The following is a 23484-nucleotide window of genomic DNA, read 5'->3' as shown; positions in this document are numbered from 1 at the left end:
CCATCTATTAGTCATGAAGAGATGTACATGCAGTACACTATAATGGTTAGGAATAAGCTGCTAGAGTGAGGCTACTGGGTCTGAATTCTGGCACTGCTACTCACCAGTAGCAGAAGAGGGCAACAGAGGATGAGATGGCTGGATGGCATAACCGATTCAATGGACATGAACTTGGGCAAACTCCAGGAGATGGTGAGGGACAGGAGGCCTGATGTGCTGCAGTCCATGGGGTCACAAAGAGTTAGACATGATTTGGTGGCTGAACAATAACAACAGCACTCACCAGTTATGTGGTTCTGGGCAGGTTTCTCCTCTGTATCTTTAGTTCCCCATTCATAAAATGGGGGTAGTATTCTTACTTCATAGGGTTGTGATGGTGATTAGATAAACAGATACATATAGAGTCTCTATAAGAGTGTCTGCCACATAGAAAGTGCTCAGTAAATACCAACTACTTTTATTTTATTTTCCTTTTGAACTAACTAGTTGTGGGAAAAACCAATATTGATTCTGCACAATATGTTGATTCTGATCACCACATTTTAGGTTGACCTTTACAAATCACCAACTTACCAGGTTTGTCAGCAAAATAGGATAAAATATCAACTAAAATTCTGTATTAATCATTCGTTCCTTGAAGAATGTTTGGGGGCAGTGACAGAATAGAAGGAATAAAGTTTCATTGTTCTTATTATTTTATTTTTTCTCTGTTTTGTTTTTACTGCTAAAATTCAAACTAGAGCTATTTTCTAGATTCAGCAATACTACATTCAGGTTTTGTTCAGCAACTTTCCTGATTAAGCAGAACTAGTGACTGGATGGAAGGAAATTAGAGGAATAATTTATTAAATGACTTTAAAAAATACATTATCTCTATTTACCAAAAGAACTCCAAAAAATAATTTAATTACTCCATCTAACAGATAAAGAAACTGAGGTTTAGAGAAGCCAGATAAATAGCAAAATGTTAAAAAAAAAAAAACAAAAACCAAAAACCCAAACAAGAGCTTGCCTAGTAGCTCAGTGGTAAAGAATCTGCCTGCCAATGCAGGAGATGTGGATTCGATCCCTGAATCAGGAAGATCCCCTGGAGAAGGAAATGACTACCCACTCCAGTATTCTTGCCTGGGAAATCCCATGGACAGAGGAACCCGGCGGGCTATAGTCCATGGGGTCGCAAAAGAGTCAGACACGACTCAGCGACTAAACAACAAACACAACAACAAAAAATAGTTTGTAAGGAACAGAGATAAGATCTAACCCCTGGCCCATGCTCCTTACCATGCCACATCCTATCAGAAAAACAGGACAGGTGTTGATTCAGAGCAGGTCATCTGGGATATGGCTGCTGATGCTTGTTTAATAGGGAGCCTAGGATCCTTGCTGCTTGAAGTATGCAGCACAGGAAACACCACATGAGAAATTTGGGCTCTCAGCTCTCTTCTCACTACTAAATTAGAACCCAAACTTAAATTAAGTTCCTTTGGAATTTTTATGCACACCAAATTTTGAGACATACTGGCTCAGAGCAGTGATTCTCAAACATGATTATACTTTGGAAGCACCCTGGGAAATTCAACAAATATAGCTGCCAGCTTCTGTCTCCAGAGGCTCTGTTTCAATTGAGGTGGAATGTGGCCCAGGTTGAGAACTACTGTTCCCAAGTCTAGAAGCCCAGCTCAAGTTCTAATGTTTACTCTTGTAAAGACTAGAAGACCAGATATCTTAAATAGATCTCCATCTAGTTGCAAATGAAATGCTGCCTGATTTGTATACGACAGAGGATGAGATGGTTGGATGGCATCACCGACTCAATGGACATGAGTTTGGGTAAACTCCAGGAGTTGGTGATGGACAGGAAGGCCTGGTGTACTGCAGTCCATGGGGTCACAAAGAGTTGGACACGACTGAGCAACTGAACTGAACTAATTTATATTAGGACTTGATGAAGTTTTCACAGGTGGGGTTAGGTCAAACCTCTTTGAGTCAAGGTCAAGCCTGTTTGAGGGGAGAGCTGCTTTTTAAAAAAAAATTATTGGAGTATAGTTGATTTACAATGTTGTGTTAGTTTCTGGTGTACAGAAAAGTGATTCAATTATGCATATACATATATTCATTCTTTTCTCATATAGATTATCACAAAATATTGAGTAGATTCCCTGTAGATCCTTTTTGGTCATCTATATTATAGATAGTAATGTGTGTATGTTTATCTCAAACTCCTGATTTATCCCTCTCCACCCTGCCAAGTTTCCCCTTCGTGGCACCCCACTCCAGTACTCTTGCCTGGAAAATCCCATGGATGGAGGAGCCTGGTGGGCTGCAGTCCATGGGGTCGCTAAGAGTTGGGCAGGACTCAGCGACTTCACTTTCACTTTTCACTTTCCTGCATTGGAGAAGGCAATGGCAACCCACTCCAGTGTTCTTGCCTGGAGAATCCCAGGGATGGGGGAGCCTCGTGGGCTGCCGTCTATGGGGTCGCACAGAGTCGGACACGACTGAAGCGACTTAGCAGTAGCAGCAGCAGCAACCGTAAGTTTGTTTTTGATACCTATAAAGAAGAGCTGTTATGAACTACAGTTTCAAAACTCCTGTTCTCCTACATCTTAACACATCATAAGCTCTCACAGCCAACTCATTGTATAAGAAAATACTAATTCATTTGATTAACATCAACCAAATATAGACCTTGTATTAGAAATCTGTGTCTTTTAACTCCGGGAGTTGATGATGGACAGGGAGGCCTGGCGTGCTGCGATTCATGGGGTCGCAAAGAGTTGGACACGACTGAGTGACTGAACTGAACTGAACTGAACTGAAGCAGGTAGGACTGAGCAAGATCTGTTTGGAGAGATTGCCACAGGGGATGGCAAGCTCTCTGTGATGCTAATCCTACCTGCAAGATCAAGTCCCCTCATCTCCTCTCCTCTGTGCTTGGCTGGGGACCCCAGACTGGTACCTGGAACAGTGCTTCAGTCTATAGCTTTGTCATGCTGAATTCTGACTTGAGACAAAGAAATTCAGGTGCCTGGGGCAAGTTCTGAGAGGGCTCCCTAGTCTAGCGGGAATTGGTTTTATCCTGGGCTCAAGAGAATGAGTGGTCACCGCCTCTGGGGGAGTTTTGAAGAGGAGCTTCAGCAGGTATGCTAGAAGTTCTAATAGGGAGAGACCCCGTCGTTGGCTTAACCCTTCGGCCCCCTCCTAGGCCTGCCCACTCAGTCCTGGATGCTTGTCACTTCATCTCAGCGCACCATCTCCTCATCTCCACTGCCTCTGCTAGAATTTGGACCCCCCTCAGCACCTGGTGAGGTTCCACAGCGCTCCTCTCCTGGCTCCGTACTCGAGGCCCTCCTGGTACCAATTGATGGCATCTGCCATCAGTCAAAACGCAGGCTGGCATGTGTCACCCTCCCGGCTCAGAAACCTGTGTGGACACAGGCGTGATCAGATTCGGGTCTTATAGAGCATGGGTCTGGGGTGGGGGCAGGTGAAGGAGGACATGGAGAGACCAGGTAGCAGGTAGTCCAGGTGAGAAATGACAGCATCCATACAGGCGCACCCCGGGTCCGGGGGACTCTCATTCCAAGCTTGGCCGGGCCACGAAGCTGGTTCAGAGCTGCCGTGGCCACAGCCGTCAGAGCCAGCTCCCTCTGAGGACAGAAGGTGTCCTCATGGAATGGCCTGGTGTGCCAGGTCACAGGAAATTGAGACTTCTTGGGATGTCTCATACTCATCGTGTCTGTTTTATTAGCCTAACAGAACAAGACTGTTTCACATTGACTCTCAGCAGTCTCACGTGTCTGCCTACTTCCCCTCTCGGAACTTCTGAAAGCAGAAACTGCCTCGAAAATAATCCCTATACAAATATAGGCATCATTGCCCTCGCTTCACACACGGAGAAACTGAGGCCCACACAACGGAAGTGAGGGGTCTGAGGTGACCCATCAGCTAGTAACCGTGGGGGCTGAACCACAGGGCTGCAAATTCCCAATTCAGTGTTCTTTCCATAAAAATGCTTGAGGCTCCAAAGTCATTGTTTCCGAAACGTCATTCATTTCGGTACCAACCTCATGATCGTTCTGTACCCTCTGCAATACTGTCGGCCTTCCCAGGTGGTGTGAGTGGTGAAGAACCCACCTGCCAATGCGCAGGAGACATAAGCGACGCAGGTTCCATCCTGGGGTCGGGAAGATCCCCTGGAGGAGGGCACGGCGACCGACTTCAGTCTTCTTGCCTGGAGAATCCCATGGACAGAGGAGCCTGGTGGGCTACAGTCCACGGGGTCGCACAGAGTCGGACATGACCGAAGCGACTTAGCACACACGCACACTACTATTAGCTTGACAGGTTAGGGTTTTTTGGTTGTTTTCAAACTACTCACATTTTTCTGCTGCTGCTGCTAAATCGCTCTAGTCATGTCCAACTCTGTGTGACCCCATAGACGGCAGCCCACCAGGCTCCCCCGTCCCTGGGATTCTCCAGGCAAGAACACTAGGGTGGGTTGCCATTTCCTTCTCCAATGCATGAAAGTGAAAAGTCAAAGTGAAGTCGCCCAGTCGTATCCAACTCTTTGCGACCCCATGGACTGCAGCCCACCAGGCTCCTCTGTCCATGGGCTTTTCCAGGCAAGAGTACTGGAGTGGGGTGCCATTGCCTTTCTCCGTCACGTTTTTCATTCAATTTTATTTCCCAAGGAAAGTTTATGTCCAACATAAATGAAAAAGAATGCCACACGCAGAAGGTAACTATGAAACAGGAGGGCATTCTGGCCAGACACTGCTCTCTACTGATGGCTTGAAGCTGGGGGCTGCTCTCTGTGAGATGGGTTGATGATGCATTAGAAGAGGCGTTAAAAGTTCATTAGCCCCCAGACTGAGACTTTCTTCTGGAGGCTTCCAGAAGCCTGGGCAGAACCTTGAAAAGGCACTAACTTTCTCCTGTGACAGTCTCTCTGCTGCATTTATCTGGTACCCCAAACTATGTGTGTCTAAGTATATCATATTTGGGGTAACACTTTCTAATATGTAATTTATATTTTAATCCAACGTCTTGGAATAAGAATGATGAGTGGAGGACTCTTTCTCTGGGGAAACTCAGGGCAGTTTGTTGTGTAAGTGGGATGGGGGATGGCAATGGAATCCAGGGAGTCTGCAGAACTCAGCAGGGGCTTTCAGCTTATCTTGAGGCATCTGTGAGGCTCTGGCCCTAGCGCCACCCTACAGAAGATGGCATATATTGGCAACTGCACCAGCGTGGTTCCACTGTGGTGAACACCGTTTTAGAATGACTGTGTTGAAGACACTCCAACAGTCAACTCACTATCTTTCCTGGTCATCACCCCATTTGGTACACAACAAGGAACCGAAATAAAACACAGGGAGTGTTTAAGGGAGCGTGGGCAAATTAGAGCATGCCTAGTAAGAGAAATCTGGCAGCACTGATCACCTGGTAAGGGGAGAATTTTCCGCTGGTCCCTTACTTGCTTCTTTTGCATGTTTGCTTAGTCTTGGCGGGCTCCTGACCAGGTGTAGGGAGACTGGCCAGAGATGAGGCTGCCTGCTCCTGAATTGGGCACCTGAAGACCTCACTGGGCAAGCTGAGGGCACCAGGAGGGGCTGCCAGAGTCCGGAAGTTGCTGCCTCCTTGTGTTTCCCACACCATGCGTTGCCTGGCTCCACGCCCTGCCGGGTCCTACCTGCCAGAGCCCCAAGGTAAAAAGGCGGGTGGGGGATGTTGGGGCTGAAAATGCTTCTTAATTTAGGGTGACATCCCGCCATCCCCAAAAAAAGGAGACACTGCTCTGAACTAGGGGGGTGAGGATGGCAGAAAGGGGTCTTTGGCCTGCTGGGGCTTTTGGAAGAAGTGAGGTGGTTTGCCGTTTCCTTCCACTGAGGGACCTGCAGTTTCACTCAGGTGTCTGGAATGTAAGAGAACTTGATCAGCCTGAAGGGTACTAAAGGGATGACTTCCAGGGGGCGTGTCGTTAGCTCTCAGTGTTGATGGCCAGGCTCTGCCAACCGCAAGGTCCTCTCTCTGCCAGGTAAACACTGAGGGGTGCCCTTGAAGGGTGGAACCCCTGCCAGACCCACCCCATCCCCAGGAAGCAGGGACACCAAAGCCAGAGTCAGCCCATTAGTCTAGACATTGAGCCTGGTGGGGAGTAGCCAGGCACCTGGCCCGATGCTACCCTCTCCCCCATTTCCAACTGGCGCTTTGTGGAATAAGTGGGGGACAGGGGACAGACGGTGAGAGACAACAGTGTACAGACATCTGGTATCAGCTCTGAAAGCAGCACGCAGGTTTGAACCCCAGCTGCGCTGCCTGCCTGGGTGTCGAGTGACATAGGGTCCCCAGCCTGTACTGAGTCTGGGCTGTTAAATGGGATTGGGGGAAACTTTTATTCCAAGACCAAGGTGAGCAATCCAAGGTTCTAGCACAGCGCCCAGTTTATTTTAATATCTGAAGATCCACACAGGAACCCAATATTATTGGTGTTGCCTTTGTTGGGTGGTTGAGAGTGTGAGAAGTCTTTGGTCAGATGCTGCTGAAATAAATGCTCGGCCTCCTCCGAACCTGCAGACTGATGACGTTTGCCGGCTCTGAGGGTAGCAGCGGGAGCTTGGGGCAGGGAGAATTTTCTAAGGAGAGAGAGAGGTCAGAAGTCACCTTGAAGGCTTCCCCCTCAATTCCAGGTGAGGAAATCCAGTCCTGGGAAGGGAAGTGACCTCTCCAAGGCCTCAGGGTGGATGGAGCAGGGGTGTGGAAGAAGGGAGGCAAGAAAGCTGTCAGGAGGTGTGGTGGTGGTGGTGGGGGCGGGGGGAATCAAGGTTGCCAGGGCTGAATTGACCTGAGTAATTTTCTCTGCCTCCCAGGGCAGCCGGCTGCTCTGGAGTGAGTGGCTGGGCTAGCGAGTCCCTGTGCCCTGCAGGAATGGCTTGTCAGTTTCAAGGTGGGGCTGAAGTGGAAAGAAAGGGAGGGCCAGCTTCCTCCTAATCAGGGCTTGTGTTTCAAATGCCTAAGGGCAGGCTACCTCCCGGCAAGGGAGCACTGGCTATTTTTAGGGGCTGATTGGAGCTCTGGTGAGCGGCAGACTAGGTGCTTCTGAGAAAGCACGTGGTGGGTGCAGCCGGGGCGGCTTGGGTGTCTGCTTACTCCCCAGCTTGGGTGGCTCAAGCCCTTTGCGGCAGAGAGAAAGTGAAAGAGAAAAAAGGCAGCCACAGGGGGGGCGGAGGCGGGGTGGGGGGGGCCCGAAGGGGTGGAAGGGAGGTGGCCCGGCAACGGCCCATCCCGCCCTCGCCCTCCTTCAACCGCAGAGCTGGCAGGAGGGAGAAGCAGAAGGCAGCGTGCGCAGGAGTCGCGGGAAACAATGGCAGGTAACCCAAGGCCCCTCTGCGGCCCCCGAGGTGGGGCTAGGAATAGAGTTCAAAGACTGGTAGCTACTTGCCCGAGGTCACACAGCAAGGCTGGAAGCCGGGGACTGTAAACGTGCAGAGTGCACACCCAGAAAACCCCTTGTCTCCGGCATCCCTGGAAGGATTCCACACAGGAAATGGGAGTGGAGACCCCGGAGCTGGGCTGCTTTGGCCAGCTTACCGGGGCCCAGGAGCGGCGGCGGGGAGAGCGGGCGGGAAGGGCAGCGTCTGCAGAGACACGGGGACAGAGAAGAGGCGCGCAGAGCAGGCTAGCGGGGCGGCCAGACGCTGGGTAGCCACACTGGCTGAGCGTCCTGGAATCTGAAGATGCGCGCGGGAGCGCGAGGAGGGAATCACAGGCTTCCCTTCCACCCCGAGACCTAGGACCCGGGCTGCATTTGTCTGAGCCTCAGTTTCCCTCCTGAGTCACGTTCCCACTCTGACTCTGGAATCTGGGTACCCGGTCCTCTTAGTGGGGTCCCCAGTGCTGGGGTGGGGGGGCGGGGGTCTATGAGGAGACCTTTAACCAGCGGATTGAAGGGATCCTCACTTCTCTTTTAGCATCTTTGGGGGCAGAGGCATTCCCGGACTGTGCTTGACCGTTGGCATCTCTATGGCAAGTTGGGGTCCTAAGCCACGTCCTCTAAGGCGAGAAACTAAGAGCACCCAAGAGAGGGATTGGGGTGGGGCTCCCACCACGCCTAGCTCTGTCTGGAACCCTTAATACCTGCGGTTTTCCCTTGAGTCCCGCAGCCTCTGTCTCCACCCTAGGTGACACATGGGAGGCGATTGAAGGGCCCTACGTCCAGTTGCAGCCAGGTGTTCCTAAATTTCGCAAGAAGTCTTACAGGGATATGCCTCCCCGCTCTCCCCCTCCCCGCTCTCCTCCTCGCTCCTCCCAAAGAAATGCCATTCCCAGCCAGTCAGAAGGCTAAAGAAATGAGTGCTTCTTGCTTGAGGACCGGTGGAGATGAAGGAAGAAAAGATGAGACCCCAGAAAACCATTTTCTACCAGTCTGCCTTAGGCAAGGACCTGGTCTCCAAGGTCCCAAAATATGGAGGGAAGGGTCCTCAAAGACAACTGAGCCAGGGGCTCCGAGGCTTCCCATACGGGGGAATCACCCGCGGCAGGAGGGCGGAGAGGGTGGGGGAAGCTGTTTAGAAGTGGGTTCCCAGGCCACGCCCCCAGATCCCATTGGCTGGGTCTGCCCTGGGGCTCCCAATAGCAGCTTAGCCGGCTATGGGTGTGTGTGTGTGTTTCCTATCTTAGATGTCGGGGGCGGGGCGGGGGGGGGGGGGGGCGCATGTGTGTGTTTCCTATCTCAGAGGTCTAGAGGTCCTATGGTATGTGTGTATGTGTGTGTGTTTGTGTGTCTCCTATCTCAGGGGTCCAGAGATCATATGGGGTGTGTGTGGGTGTGTCTCCTATCTCAGGGGTCCAGAGATCATATGGGGTGTGTGTGTGTGTGTCTCCTATCTCAGGGGTCCAGAGGTCATATGGGGTGTGTGTGGGTGTGGGTGTGGGTGTGGGGTGTGTGTGTGTGTGTGTGTGTGTGTTTGTCTCCTATCTCAGGGGTCCAGAGATCATATGGTGTGTGTGTGTGTGTGTCTCCTATCTCAGGGGTCCAGAGGTCATATGGTGTGTGTATGATGTGTGTGTGTGTGTATGTGTGTGTGTGTGTGTGGTGTGTGTGTGTCTCCTATCTCAGGGGTCCAGAGGTCTTATGGTGTGTGTGTGTGTGGTGTTTGTGTGTGTGTGTCTCCTATCTCAGGGGTCCAGAGGTCATACGGTGTGTTTGTGTGTGTGTGTGTGTGTGTGGTGTGTGTGTGTGTGTGTCTCCTATCTCAGGGGTCCAGAGGTCATACGGTGTGTTTGTGTGTGTGTGTGTGTGTGTGGTGTTTGTGTGTCTCCTATCTCAGGGGTCCAGAGGTCATACGGTGTGTTTGTGTGTGTGTGTGTGTGTGGTGTGTGTGTGTGTGTGTCTCCTATCTCAGGGGTCCAGAGGTCATACGGTGTGTTTGTGTGTGTGTGTGTGTGTGGTGTTTGTGTGTGTGTGTCTCCTATCTCAGGGGTCCAGAGGTCATACGGTGTGTTTGTGTGTGTGTGTGTGTGTGGTGTGTGTGTGTGTGTGTGTCTCCTATCTCAGGGGGTCAGAGGTCTTACGGTGTGTGTGTGTGTGGTGTGTGTGTGTGTGTCTCCTATCTTGGGGTCAGAGGTCATATGGTGTGTGTGTGTGTGTATCTCCTATCTCAGGGCTCCAGAGGTCTTATGGTGTGTGTGTGTGTGTGTGTGTGGTGTGTGTGTGTGTGGTGTGTGTGTGTGTGTGTGTGTGTGTGGTGTGTGTGTGTGTGTGTGTGTGTGTGGTGTGTGTGTGTGTGTGTGTGTGTGGTGTGTGTGTGTGTGTCTCCTATCTCAGGGGTCCAGAGGTCACACATTCGTTGAAAGGCACTAATGTGGTCCAACCGCTGTACCTTCTCCATGTTACAAACCTCTAGGGACTTCCCAAGGAGTTTTGTCAAAGACCCCATAGCCAAGTTGTTAACAGACTCAGAATCTGAATCCAGGTCCCCTGAGACCACATCCGGTACCTGGGCAAAGGCGTGAGCCTCCACAAATGCAGGGCGGGGCCTGGAAAGTCAGAGGGAGGCTTGTTGATACAGCAAAGTCTGATGGCAGGGACCTGGCATCTAGTACCTTGTGAAGAGTAGAATCAGAAAGTTAGCACAGGGGCCCTGCTCCAAGGCCAGCGGTCAGTCTTGGGTGATCGGGTGGCCTGAGGAAGAGGGTGAAGCTCACAAACTTGGGTCTCAGACTTGGCATCAGTCCCCCTGGGTAAGTGACTTCCCCTTCCAAGAAGTACCTACAAGATGGATATAAGATATGAGTGCTTTCCTCATGATTTCCTGCCTTGCACAAGAGCACTTTGAATACACACGTGCCGGTGTAACCCTCACAGATTCTAGCAGGATTGTATAGAGAGATCTGAGCGGTCATTATGGGCTCACGCCCCCTGTGTCTCCACAGGCTCTGACACACATGTGATCCATTGTTGTTTACTCACTAAGTTGTGTCCGACTCTTTTGCGACCCCACGGACTGTAGCCCACCAGGCTCCTCTGTCCATGGAATTTCCCAGTCAAGAATACTGGAGTGGGTTGTCATTTCCTTCTCCAGGGGATCTTCCCAGCTTAGGGATCAAACCTGCGTCTCCTGTATTGGCAGGCAGATTCTTTACCGCTGAACCACCAGGGAATCTGCAGGTGATCCGTGATCCAAAGGCAGTTCTCAAGAGAGGTCTTGATTGACACTGGTTCTCATAGGAAAGACATCGGAGCTTTTCTGTTCCTCTTTTAATCCTCCTTTTCTGTGGGTAGGCACGTTGCTGTGCTGTGCTTAGTTGTTCAGTCGTGTCCGACTCTTTGCGACCCCATGGACTGTAGCCCGCCAGGCTCCTTTGTCCATGGGGATTCTCCAGGCAAGAACACTCGAGTGGGTTGCCATGCCTTCCTCCAGGGGATCTTCCCAACCCAGGGATCGAACCCAGGTCTCCCGCATTGCAGGTGGATTCTTTACCATCTGAGCCACCACGGAAGCCTGAGTAGGCATGTTAGCAGCAGTCTAATACTAATGTTTCTTTTTAACAAAGTGGAAGGGCAGCTGACATTAATTTGATAATTTTTGTTTTCAATGGCAAGTGAGATAGTGGTTTTGCTTTTTGTTTTTCATGCAAGATAGCGATAGAAAGTTTTCTTCTTTTTTAAACATAAAATTTACCAAGAAAATCATTTTGAAGTGTACAATTCATTGGCATAAAGCACATTCATAATGTTGTGCCGCCATCACCACCATCCATCTCCCAAGCTTTTTTGTGATCCAAACTGAAACTCTGTCCCCATTAAGCACTAACTCCCTATTCTCCCCTTGCCCCCAGCCCCTGGTAACCCTTCTATGTTTTTTTAAAAAAATATTTATTTGTCTGTGTCGAGTCTTAGTCGTGGCGTACAGGCTCCAAAGCACTCGAACTCCATAGTTGATGCCCACGGGCTTAGTCAGATCTTAGTTCCTGATCCAGGGATTGAACCTGAACCCCTGCCTTGCAAGGTGGATTCTTAACCACTGGACTGCTAGGCAAGTCCCCACCATTCTACTTTTTGTTTCTATGAATTCGACTACTCCAGTGCCTCATATAAGTGGAATTATATTAATACAATATTTGTTTTATGTCTGGCTTTTTTCCCTTAGCATAACATCTTCAAGTTTCAGCCCTTTTGTAGCATGTGTCAGAACTTCATTCCTTGTTCTGGCTGCATACTATTCCAGTGTGTGGCCATTTTCCTTATCCATTCACTGTCAATGGACACTTGAGTCGTTTCCATCTTTTGTCTTTTGTGACTAGTGTTGCTGCAAACTTTTGCATGCACCTATCCATTTGCATTGCTACTTTCAATTCCAGAAAATTTTCTTTTCAAATAAATGTTTGGGATTTTTTTATGTTGATTTAAGGAAAATGCTTAGGTAAATTATACAACAGGTGGTATGCAGATATGACCCAAAAAGTGTAAAGGAGGCAGGTGAATGCTTGAAGTTTGGGAGACTTTGGGTTAGTAGAAAGACCTAGTAACTCTTGTAACAATCTAGGCTGGGAGTGGGTGGGGTACTAGGTCAAGGGGCTGTGCTGAGGGAATTTGGAAGGAAATATGTAGGAATTGGGGACCAATCTGATTCCAGGGTTTCCAGCTGGAAAGAAGTAGAAAGGTTATAGAAATGCAGAGTCTGGAAGTTCCCCATGGAGGAAGGAAAACCCATCAGTTCAGTTCAGTCGCTCAGTCGTATCCAACTCTGCAACCCCATGAATCGCAGCACGCCAGGCCTCCCTGTCCATTTCCAGCTCCCGGAGTTCACTCACACTCACGTCAGTTGAGTCAGTGATGCCATCCAGCCGTCTCATCCTCTGTCGTCCCCTTCTCCTCCTGCCCCCAATCCCTCCCAGCATCAGAGTCTTTTCCAATGAGTCAACTCTTCACACGAGGTGGCCAAAGTACTGGAGTTTCAGCTTTAGCATCATTCCTTCCAAAGAAATCCCAGGGCTGATCTCCTTCAGAATAAACTGGTTGGATCTCCTTGCAGTCCAAGGGACTCTCAAGAGTCTTCTCCAACACCACAGTTCAAAAGCATCAGTTCTTCGGCACTCAGCTTTCTTCACAGCCATGCAAACTGAAAGGCAAGTGTAAACTTGGCCAGTGTAAACTTCTCAGCAAGTGTAAACTCAGGCTGCCTTGGAAATAAGGCCTATCTTAGTTTTCAGTCACTGCAAGGCAAGGGTGTGTGTCTTGGGGGAAGGGATGCCCAAGAGTGGCGCTCTTTAAAATTATAGATTTCCGGACCCCACCCCAGATTCCGTGGATGAGATATGAGCTGTTGTGTGTTTAGCACCTGCTTCAGGCAATTTCGATTCACAGCCCAGCTTGCCAGCTGTCGTCAGAGACTGGCAGCCAGGGTTGGTGAGTAATGTGTTTCTCTTGGAGTCTCCAACACCCAGCAAAGCATCTGCTGCTGCTTAGGTGCCGTGCTGGGCTTCCCAGGTGGCGCTAGAGGTAAAGAACCCACCTGCCAATGCAGGAGATGTAAGAGGCGCAGGTTTGATCTCTGGGTCAGGAAGATTCCCTGGAGGAGGGCATAGCAACCCACTTCAGTATTCTGGCCTGGAGAATCCCATGGACAGAGGAGACTGGTGGGGCTACAGTCCACAGGGTCTCAAAGAGTCGGACACGACTGAAGCGACTTAGCACATGTAGGTCAAGTTGGGGGTTAGGACTGGAGTTGGGAGCCTGGCGTTGCTCACTGCAGCCACGGGGCTATTCGTTCCCCTCCCCACCCCAGCACCCGGCTCAGATTTTCTTCCAGGAACAGCTTGTTGGACTCCTTTTGGGGTCACTGACCGTAGCTGGGAAGGTTGGGGCATGCAGAGGAAAGGCCACGCGGAGGTGGGGGAGGCTGGTGTTCTGGACAAGCATGGAGTCCCCCTCCTCCCCTGGCTGTAGCTCTCAAGCTTTCTCCTCCTTCCCCCTTTGCCTCCCCCTGCCCCGGGCCTCTCGACCCCAATAACTGTGCCATTTACAGTCGCACACATCAGCGGGGCTTGTCTTGTTCGAGTTCCAAGATTTTCCAAGTTGTGATGAAGTGGGTGTCCTCCAGGGTGTCCAGGAAAGATAGGTGGCTTGCTCAAGGGTTCAGAGGTAGTCTCTGTGGAGTCTTCTGGGGGATTTCCAAGCCCTACGTGGGGAAAAGCAGAGCCAAGTTGTCTCAGGGGGGTGAGACAGGAGTTCGATCCCTGGGTGGAGAAGATTCCCTGGAGGAGGGCACGGCAACCTACTCTAGTATTCTTGCCTGGAGAATCCCATGGACAGAGGAGCCTGGCGGGCTACAGTCCACGGGGTCACAAAGAGTCGGACACGACCGAAGCGACTGAGCATGCACGGACGTTCTAGCACGATGTTCTTATTTAATAGACGAGGCAGCTGGGGACCAGAGAGGGAAAGGGGCTTGCCTAGGGTCACAGAGTCTGTCAGATGCAGAGCAGGACGGCGATCTCAGTCATGACTCCCTGTGTGGATGCTGTCTGTCTAGGCTGTCTCCATGGCTGCACCAGCTCACTTCCTCTGTGCTCCCTCCAACTGCTGAGAAGCGCTGTGGCCAGGAGCAGAGCCAATCTTGCTTCCACTTCCAGCATTCCTGCTCCGAGACCCCTGTATCCTGGCACAGGCTGGTCTCGGCACAGAGAGGCTGGGGTGGGGGGTGGGGCTTCAGCCTCTGGAGCCACCAAGATCCTTGAGGAGGGTGAAGTGACCCTCCAGTGAAGTGAGTCCAGTGGAGAATAGCTCTTGGTGCCCTGTGTCCTCCAGACAGCTTATTTCCTAATCCTTTTTCAGCTGGAGCTGGCACCAGAGCTGAAGGAACACCCCCAGCACCCAGACACTACAACCCCCAGGCTTCCTGCTCCTTCCTTTATGGAACTGGCCAGTTTGGGCACTCAGGGCCAGTCCCCTCCAAGCCTTTCTGTTGGAAGACACCGTCCTGTGCATCCTGCCCCTATGGGGCAGGATAGAATCCAGTCCTGCCTCTCCCAGTCACCCATCCATCCCAAGCCATCATCTTTCCAGCAGATCAGAGAGAGAAGAGACCTTAGGAGGCCTCCAAGCCAACTCAAATGCCTGAGGGGTCATCACTGCGCCAAACAGGACCCAGCAGAATGCAATGGAAAGTGATGGGGACTTTGGCAACAGTTAATTGTGTGCTCTCTATGGAGACTTTGCGATGGTGATTAAGACACACATATACATACACACGTCTGTAGTGGCTTAGTGGTAAAGAATATGCCTGCCAAGCAGGAGACATGGGTTCCACTCCTGATCTGGAAAGATCCCTGGAGCAAGAAATGGCTACCTACTCCAGTATTCTTGCCTGGAGAATCCCATGGACAGAGGTGCTTGGTGAGTTACAGTCTATGGGGTCACAAAGAGTTGGACACAACTTAGTGACTGAACAATAACAGCAACAATACACATACACACACGAATTGTCTCAGGAAACAAAATACCTAGGTCTATAGGCCTAACGCACCCTTCATTTAAAAAAGAGAAATTGTTTATTTATTTGGCTGCTCCGGGTCTTGGTTACAGCATGCAGGCTCTTTCAGATGCAGCTTGCGGGATCCAGTTCCCTGACCAGGGATCGAATCCAGGCCCCCTGCATTGGCAGCATGGAGTCTCAGCCACTGGACCACGAGGAAAATCCCTCACCCCTCATTTTGAATCCATACTGCAAGCCAAGCGCCCTTTGGCACAGAGAAGCCTGCAGTTTCAGTCAGGCACAGAATCCAACCAATTACAGTATTTCCAGACCTCTGCTTGTCTGGCCTGTTGGCTGCTATGACATGCTCACACAGTGTGCGTGCACGCACACTCGCTCACACACACACACACACACCTTCCAGTCTCCCTGCCTGGAGGAGAAGTGACAAGAAGCCTCAGCTGCCTTCCAGCCCCATTGTTCCTCATCACTGCCACGCACCTTAGTTTCTGCTCTGTCTCTTGTGACCCCGTCAAGCCCCTCCGGGAAGTGAAAGTCTTGACACCAGCAGTTTCTGGAAGTCCTCTCTGTCTCATTTCGGGGGCCAGAGGGCTGCGGCTTCCTCCTCTACCGACGGTGCCCACTTTTCCCTGTTCATCTCCAAGTCCTTCACTTTCTCATCCCCTCTCCCAGGACTTGGGGCTCCTGGGCCACCATCCACCCATCCCTGGCAGTCTACAGGGTGGCAAGAGTGCAGGTTTCTTCCTTTATTTGAACATCTATGGGTGTCAGGCCCTGTTTGGTGAGCCACAGACATACCCCACACCAAGTAGCTTCCGTAATCTTTGGTTTGGTTTTGTGTCTCTTACGCTTCAGGAGCCTTTTCCAATCTTGAGTTAACTGCACATCTCACTTTGCAGTACAGTCTGGTCTTTGCTCCACACGAGGCATCTCTCTTATTTAACTTCCCTTTTCCCCATTACTCTTTCCTTTTTCTGGGAACCCACTCTAATGCACTCGAGGAGTATCCTTTCGTTGGCGTGTGCTTTAAAATACGTGTTGCTTTTTCTTTTTTCTGCACCTGTATGTTACTGTACATCTAGAACAGGGTCATCAGAGCTACTCTGCTTCGTACGTTTCCACTCTGTGCTGTGTTATTAAGATCCGCCTCCGTGTGCATTTGGACTGTGGCTTCTAATCACAGCATCATCCCCTGCAGATTGCAGCAGCTACTTGGTACCATCCTTCCCCTAGCAACGGACACCCAGGTGGCCTCCAACTCCTGGTCACTGCAAACAGTACCGGCAGTGGGCAACTTCTGATGGGTGTCCTCACGGAGTTGTGCGGGCATTTCTTTGGTGTATATCCAAGAACTGAATCGCTGAACTGTAGGATCTCTGCACCCATAGGTATTCTAAGGGGTGCCAGGATGTTCTGCAGGTGGCTCCACAAACATCCACTCCCACCAACCCCTTGGCATTGTTCAGTTTTCTAGTTTTGTCACTTGTATGGTGGCAAGTGACACCTTGCTGCTTCCACGTTGGAGCTTACATCTTAGTAATACTTCTTGAATATGTCACTTTAGGCAAGTCGCAGCAGCCTAATGAGGGCTTCCCCGGTGGCTCATCGGTAAAGAATCTTCCTGCAATGCAGGAGCCACAGGAGACGTGGGTTCAATCCCTGGGTCGGGAAAATCCCGTGGAGGAGGGCATGGCAACCCACTCCAGTATTCTTGCCTGGAGACTCCCATGGACAGAGGAGCCTGGCGGGGCTACATCCACAGGGTTGCAGAGTCAGACACGACTGAACAACAGTGTACACACGCACGCACGAATAGCAGTCTAATGAGGTCGACACCGTGCGACCTAAGAGCAATAGATTCCACAACTCAGAGAGGCTGAGTAACTTACCTGAGGCCACCCAGTTAGCGTGGAACTAGAGTTTGAACCCAGAGCTTGCACCCTTAACCACTGTACCATCATCCTCACATTTCGTCTCTTTTCTAAAATACCATCCAGGCCTATACTGCAAGCTTCTTGGCAGGGGTTGTGTTTTAAACCTCTCTAAGGCCCTCAGAGAACTGAGCCTAGTGACTTTCTTGTAGGAGATGCTCAGTAAATTATTGATTTGGAGAGGAAAAAAGTGCAAGGTGTCTTGTCGAATTTATCTGGGGGCCTGCAGGGTGCAAGAGGAAAAGAGGAACGTGTTTGATCCACTAAGATGCTGACTGGGTGTTGCTTGTGGTAGATAAGGAACCCTGGGCTCCTGGCTTCCCGCCACAAAGTGGCATCCGGAAGAAACTTATCATGAAGTTGGGGGGCAGAGTGGTGTTAGGGGGGTTTGGGGGAAAGTCAGGGAGGAAAGCTGATAAGCAATGAGGGATCTAGAGCCCCTAAATGCCTCGTCTGAGTGGGCTTCCACACCCAGCTGGCGAAACTAAGGCTCAGATGGGTAGAGAAAGGAATTCAAGATCAAAGGCAGAATTGGAACTCAAACCTGTGTCTCTGGACACACAGTTCAGAGATTTTCCACTTCTTCCTTGGGAGGAGCTCACAGTCAACAAGTAGGGAAGTATTTCTTCTCATGCTCTTTCATCATAGTGCAGAGCAATGCTGAAAACTTTGGAGTACCAAAGAAGTCCCCTCCTGACTCTCAGTGTCTCCTCAGATCCTCAAGGATATACCCCCTTCTCTGGGAAGAAAGCAATTGATAACTGAGCCTAACCTCATTGTCACCATCTGTATGATGTGTACAATAACACCAATCTCCCAGAGCTGGTGTGACACTTGATACAAGATAATAAACAGAGCACATCTAGCACCACCCCGAGACAAAAAAGGACTCTCCCCAGCCAAGACAGAGCACAGAACTGTAAAAACTGATTATCAACATCTGAGCTAGAACATTTGGTAATGCTTGATTTCCCTCCGGGGGAGAGGGAAATGAAGCTTTATTTCAAAAACCATTTATGTGTGTACGTTCTTTCAAAATCTGTGGTGTCATGTGAAGTGGAGATGGAAACAAACCCCCAAAGGGACTTTTGGTGGCAAAAGGATTAGGAACTTTTTCTCAAATTGGATGTAGATGGTGGTGGCCCAAGGGGAAGGGCGGGTCCAAAGAGGACCTTCTAAAAATACTGCCCTTTTACCAAAAAGGCACAGCTCACTCCTCAGCTGCGCCCCCAACAGCTTCTCAAAAGGAGAAATCGTCTTGCCACCCACGCTTCAGTGCACCACCAGGCTAAGGCACCTCCCCAGTGTGGCCAGGGGTGGGTTTTGCCAAGAGCCTGGAAGAAGCTGAGACTTGGAGCCAGGCAGCTGCTTCAGGTCCCAGTTCATTGGTCTTTTCTTTGATCCTGTTTCTTCATCTGAGAAATGGGAAGACATGACTACTGTGTGAGTTCAGCTAAACAGGATAATACCTATAAACATGTCATTCAATGCCCGGCACTCAGAGGCACCAATGAATTCTAGCTGTGTGCCATCTTTCCTTTGATGGAGAGGGGTTGCCTCCAAAGGGGTTGGAGCATGGGGGATAGGTGAGCTAGATGGAAGGTTCCTGCACTCACAGGCTCCCTCGCCTGGAGGTTTGGCCTGTGCTGGGCATCTGTAGGCGACTCTCTCCCTTGCAGTGGGCTGGTCAGGGCCCTCTGCCTCCAGGCCTCTCTGGAATTGCACAGGGAGGAAAGAACCCAGTTAGGAGCCTCTGAAGTGCTTCCTAAGCATATAGAGACACAGGAAACATGGTTGTGGGAACACCAGCAGGTCCCAGGCCAAGTTGATTTCGGCATGAATGGGATGCAGTATGGCACTGTGGGGAGCTCTAAAGTGAAAGCCTGGAGTCTCAGGCTCCCAGTAGATTGGGCTTCCTTTTACCGTGGCCTTTGGTGTGCCTGGTGTACCACACAGAGCCCTTCCTGGCCTTTTGATGGTCCCACAAAATAAGTATTATTTTCCCAGTCCAGTGTGGGAAAGCTGATACTCAGGTTAAGTCACTTTCCTAAGGTCTCCCAGCCAGGATTCAAAGTCAAGTTCTCCAACCAGATGACCTTAGGCCATTTCAGTGAGGATCCTCCTTGGTCAAATGGGCATAATACTCTAGCTGCCTCCTCCCTAGGGCTCTTGGTGAATTCAGATTGGGGGCAGACGTCTGTGGCGAGCTGCAAATCCTTGTCTATTCAAGAGGAAGCATGTACGGTGTGGGCTTTGTCTCGGAGATGCAGGGAGGTGATGACATGTATGTTCGGGATGTCTGAGAGCAGATATCCCAGGTGGCACTGCTGATTCTAGGGCTTACTTGCTCCTGTGGAGGCTGTGGGATCCCCTTATGCAAAAGAGCAGGAATCTTGGCTTCACAATGTCGTAAGGTAGGAATGAAAGAGAAAGGATCTCCTTAAAAATCTTGCAGAGGTTCAGTTCAGTTCAGTTGCTCAGTTGTGCCTGACTCTTTGTAACCCCATGGACTGCAGCACGCCAGGCCTCCCTGTCCATCACCAACTCCCAGAGTTTACTCAAACTCGTGTCCATTGAGTTGGTGATGCCATCCAACCATCTCATCCTCTGTCATCCCCTTCTCCTCCTGCCTTCAATCTTTCCCAGGATCAGGGTCTTTTCTGAGGAGTCTGTTCTTTGCATCAGGTGGCCAAAGGATTGGAGCTTCAGCTTCAGCATCTGTCCTTCCAATGAATATTCAAGACTGATTTCCTTTAGGATGGACTGGTTGGATCTCCTTGCAGTCTAAGGGACTCTCAAGAGTCTTCTCCAACACCACAGTTCTAAAGCATCAATTCTTCAGTGCTCAACTTTCTTTGTAGTCCAACTCTCACATCCATACATAACTAGTGGAAAAACCATAGCTTTGACTAGACGGACCTTTGTTGGAAAAGTAATGTCTCTGCTTTTTAATATGCTGTCTAGGTTGGTCATAACTTTTCTTCCAAGGAGCAAGCATCTTTTAATTTCATGGCTGCAGTTACCATCTGCAGTGATTCTTGCAGAGGTAAGAGATGAATTAACAATAATCATAGCCCTCTCCCATATTGTGCTCTCTGTGTGTGGCTATGCTTTCATTCCTTAAGCACTTACTAAGTGACAATCACCTTCCTAAGGGCTCTACATGAATTAATGCACCTAATCCCTATCAGATCAGATCAGATCAGATCAGATTGCTCAGTCGTGTGCGACTCTTGGCGACCCCATGAATCGCAGCACACCAGGCCTCCCTGTCCATCACCAACTCCTGGAGTTTACCCAAACTCATGTCCATCGAGTCGGTGATGCCATCCAGCCATCTCATCCTCTGTCGTCCCCTTCTCCTCCTTCCCCCAATCCCTCCCAGCATCAGAGTCTTTTCCAACGAGTCAACTCTTCACATGAGGTTGCCAAAGTACTGGAGTTTCAGCTTTAGCATCATTCCTTCCAAAGAAATCCCAGGGCTGATCTCCTTCAGAATGGACTGGTTGGATCTCCTTGCAGTCCAAGGGACTCTTAAGAGTCTTCTCTAGCACCACAGTTCAAAAGCATCAATTCTTCGGCGCTCAGCCTTCTTCACAGTCCGACTCTCACATCCATACATGACCACGGGAAAAACCATAGCCTTGACTAGATGATCCTTTGTTGGCAAAGTAATGTCTCTGCTTTTGAATATGCTATCTAGGTTGGTCATAACTTTCCTTCCAAGGAGTAAGCGTCTTTTAATTTCATGGCTACAGTCACCATCTGCAGTGATTTTGGAGCCCAGAAAAATAAAGTCTGACACCGTTTCCACTGTTTCCCCATCTATTTCCCATGAAGTGATGGGACCAGATGCCATGATCTTCGTTTTCTGAATGTTGAGCTTTAAGCCAACTTTTTCACTCTCCTCTTTCACTTTCATCAAGAGGCTTTTGAGTTCCTCTTCACTTTCTGCCATAAGGGTGGTGTCATCTGCATATCTGAGGTTATTGATATTTCTCTCGGCAATCTTGATTCCAGCTTGTGCTTCTTCCAGTCCAGCATTTCTCATGATGTACTCTGCATATAAGTTAAATAAACAGGGTGACAATATACAGCCTTGACGTACTCCTTTTCCTATCTGGAACCAGTCTGTTGTTCCATGTCCAGTTCTAACTGTTGCTTCCTGACCTGCATACAAATTTCTCAAGAGGCAGATTAGGTGGTCTGGCATTCCCATCTCTTTCAGAATTTTCCACAGTTTATTGTGATCCACACAGTCAAAGGCTTTGGCATAGTCAATAAAGCAGAAATAGATGTTTTTCTGGAACTCTCTTGCTTTTTCCATGATCCAGCGGATGTTGGCAATTTGGTCTCTGGTTCCTCTGCCTTTTCTAAAACCAGCTTGAACATCAGAAGTTCAAGGTTCATGTATTGCTGAAGCATGGCTTGGAGAATTTTGAGCATTACTTTACTAGCGTGTGAGATGAGTGCAATTGTGTGGTAGTCTGAGCATTCTTTGGCATTGCCTTTCTTTGGGATTGGAATGAAAACTGACCTTTCCCAGTCCTGTGTCCATGGACTACCACTTTACAGACAAGGAAACTGAGGGAATTCCTTGATGGTCCAATGATTAGGACTCCATGCTCCCACTGCAGGGGGCCTGGATCTTTTCCCTGGTCAGGGAACTAAGGGGCTTCCACATGGCTCAGTGGTAAAGAATACCCCTGCCAATGCAGGAGATTCTAGTTCAATCCCTGGGTCAGGAACATCCCCTGGAGGAGAAAATGGCACCCCACTCCAGTGTTCTTGCCTGAAAAAGCCCATGGAAAGAGGAGCTTGTTGGGCTACAATCCATGGATCGCAGAGTTGGACACAACTGAGTGACTGAGCATGCACATGCAGGAAACTAAGATACCGCAAGCTGCGAACATGGCCTAAAAATAAAAATGAGGAAACTAAGGCTCCAAGAGATCTAAAAAATGAACTTTCCAGGTTATGGTGAGTTGGTAGGTAAGAATGATTTGAGAATCGGGCAGTTTGATTCCAAAGCTCAAAGGATTTGCCTTCTTTCTCTGCTGTCAGTGTATTTCCCTGGTATTGGACCACATTTGGTGTCCAGTGTTTGCAGCTGAGCCTGTCAATAAGCTGGGCTTCTTTAGGCTCCTCCCCTCTGCATTTCCCTCCTTTGCCCGTCTGTAATAGGACGTGGTCCCTATTCCTGAGCCTAGATAGATGGGGGTGCTTAGTTGACCAGATACATTTTGATTGGCAGGGAAGAGTGTGGACTGGGAGTCTTACTCTAGGTGTGGGCCCCCCACCACCAGCAGACTCTAGGGCCTTGTGCAAGGCACAGCCCGTCTCAGGGTTTCATCTTCTCCTCTGTAGGATGAAGGAGATTGAGCCTGAAGGTCCCTGGCAGTCCTTGTGGGAGAACTCAGAATACGAGTGACTTGACTAAAGTCACACATTTTATTCATGGAATTGCTGGGGTTAGTCTGGATCTGTTGTTACCAGATCTCACTGTCTGGAGAAAGAGGCAGATGGCTAGCTATAATGTAGGCTGTTCTGCAGACTGAAAATTGGAGCAGGGCAGCAGGCAAGATTTGGGGCAGAGAGCTCTTCTCTCACCATCCTGGAGAGCACAGTAGATTGCTTGGTTGGCTCCCAGGACTTGTTGGGAGAAGTAAAGACCTTCGCCCCACCTCCCAGCCTTTGTCCTGCTCTGAGAAAAGAGAGTTAGTGGCCCCATCTTTCAGTTCCACTTCTTCTAGTCATGGTTGGCTGGGTCATTAACGCAAGCCTGCTATGTTTGGGTTCCTGCCGCCCCCACCCAACCCATTATAAACAGTCAGCCCTGGCCAGGGTGTCTTTCTGGACTGGAAAGTTCATTCTCTGTGATATCCGGGTCTGTGTTGAGACCCTTCAGACATGAGAGCTGTTGATGAGTGAAAGGAAAAAGAGCACCTGGGTGGTGGTGGTGAGTTGCATGTGTGTGTTTTCTCACGATCCTCCCATTTCAATTCCATTTTCTTCTGGCCCAGGCTGGGCACTTGGAAGCCTATCTTGAATCTTCTGGCCATTGCTCTTCTCACCTCCTCCAGGAAGCTTCTTTTGATTCTTTCCAGCATGTATCTGCATCCCAAGTATAGTGGGTTGAATGTTGGACCTCCCCCTCCAACTCAAAGATATGTCAACATAAAACCCCTAGAGCATTGAGTCCTACCTTATTTGGAATAAAAAAGGTTTTTGTGGATGTAATTATGTTAAAGATCTTGAACTGATGTCCTGGTGTATCTGAGTGAGTGAAATTCACTGTCATGTCTGACTTTTTGCGACTCCATAGACTGTAGCCTACCAGGCTTTCCTCTGTCCATGGAGTTCTCCAGGCAAGAATACCAGGGTGGGTTGCCATTCCCTTCTCCAAAAGGTACTCTTTAATATATTCATGGAATTCTCCAGGCCAGAATACTGGAGTGGGTAGCCTTTCTCTAATCCAGGGGATCTTCCCAACCCAGGGATTGAACCCAGGTCTCCCGCATTGTAGGTGGATTCTTTACCAACTGAGCTAT

At 49.7% G+C, this 23484-nt stretch overlaps 1 protein-coding gene across 7 annotated transcripts in view; it reads left to right on the top strand.

Moving 5' to 3' along the window:
• Positions 1-5502: 5502 nt before the first annotated feature.
• CIITA (class II major histocompatibility complex transactivator) overlaps positions 5503-23484 on the top strand; it is a 46928-nt gene continuing 28946 nt past the window's right edge. For 2 of the 7 annotated variants that reach the window (XM_086375771.1, XM_086375767.1), the window contains exon 1: positions 7098-7373. In XM_086375771.1, the coding sequence (XP_086231897.1) occupies positions 7367-7373 (7 nt within the window). In that variant the 5' untranslated portion in view covers positions 7098-7366. Of the gene's footprint in view, positions 5712-6492; positions 6693-7097; positions 7374-7973; positions 8033-23484 lie in introns of those variants that run through there. The other 5 variants (XM_086375768.1, XM_086375765.1, XM_086375770.1 and 2 more) reach the window with 5 other exon arrangements.

This window comes from Bos grunniens, chromosome 25 (assembly GCF_055505025.1).
Source record: "Bos grunniens cultivar Pamir isolate PY7600 chromosome 25, Bosgru_T2T1.0, whole genome shotgun sequence".
Lineage (NCBI taxonomy): Eukaryota > Metazoa > Chordata > Mammalia > Artiodactyla > Bovidae > Bos > Bos grunniens.
Note: the sequence above shows the minus strand (reverse complement) of the source record. Positions and strands in the feature narration are given on the sequence as shown.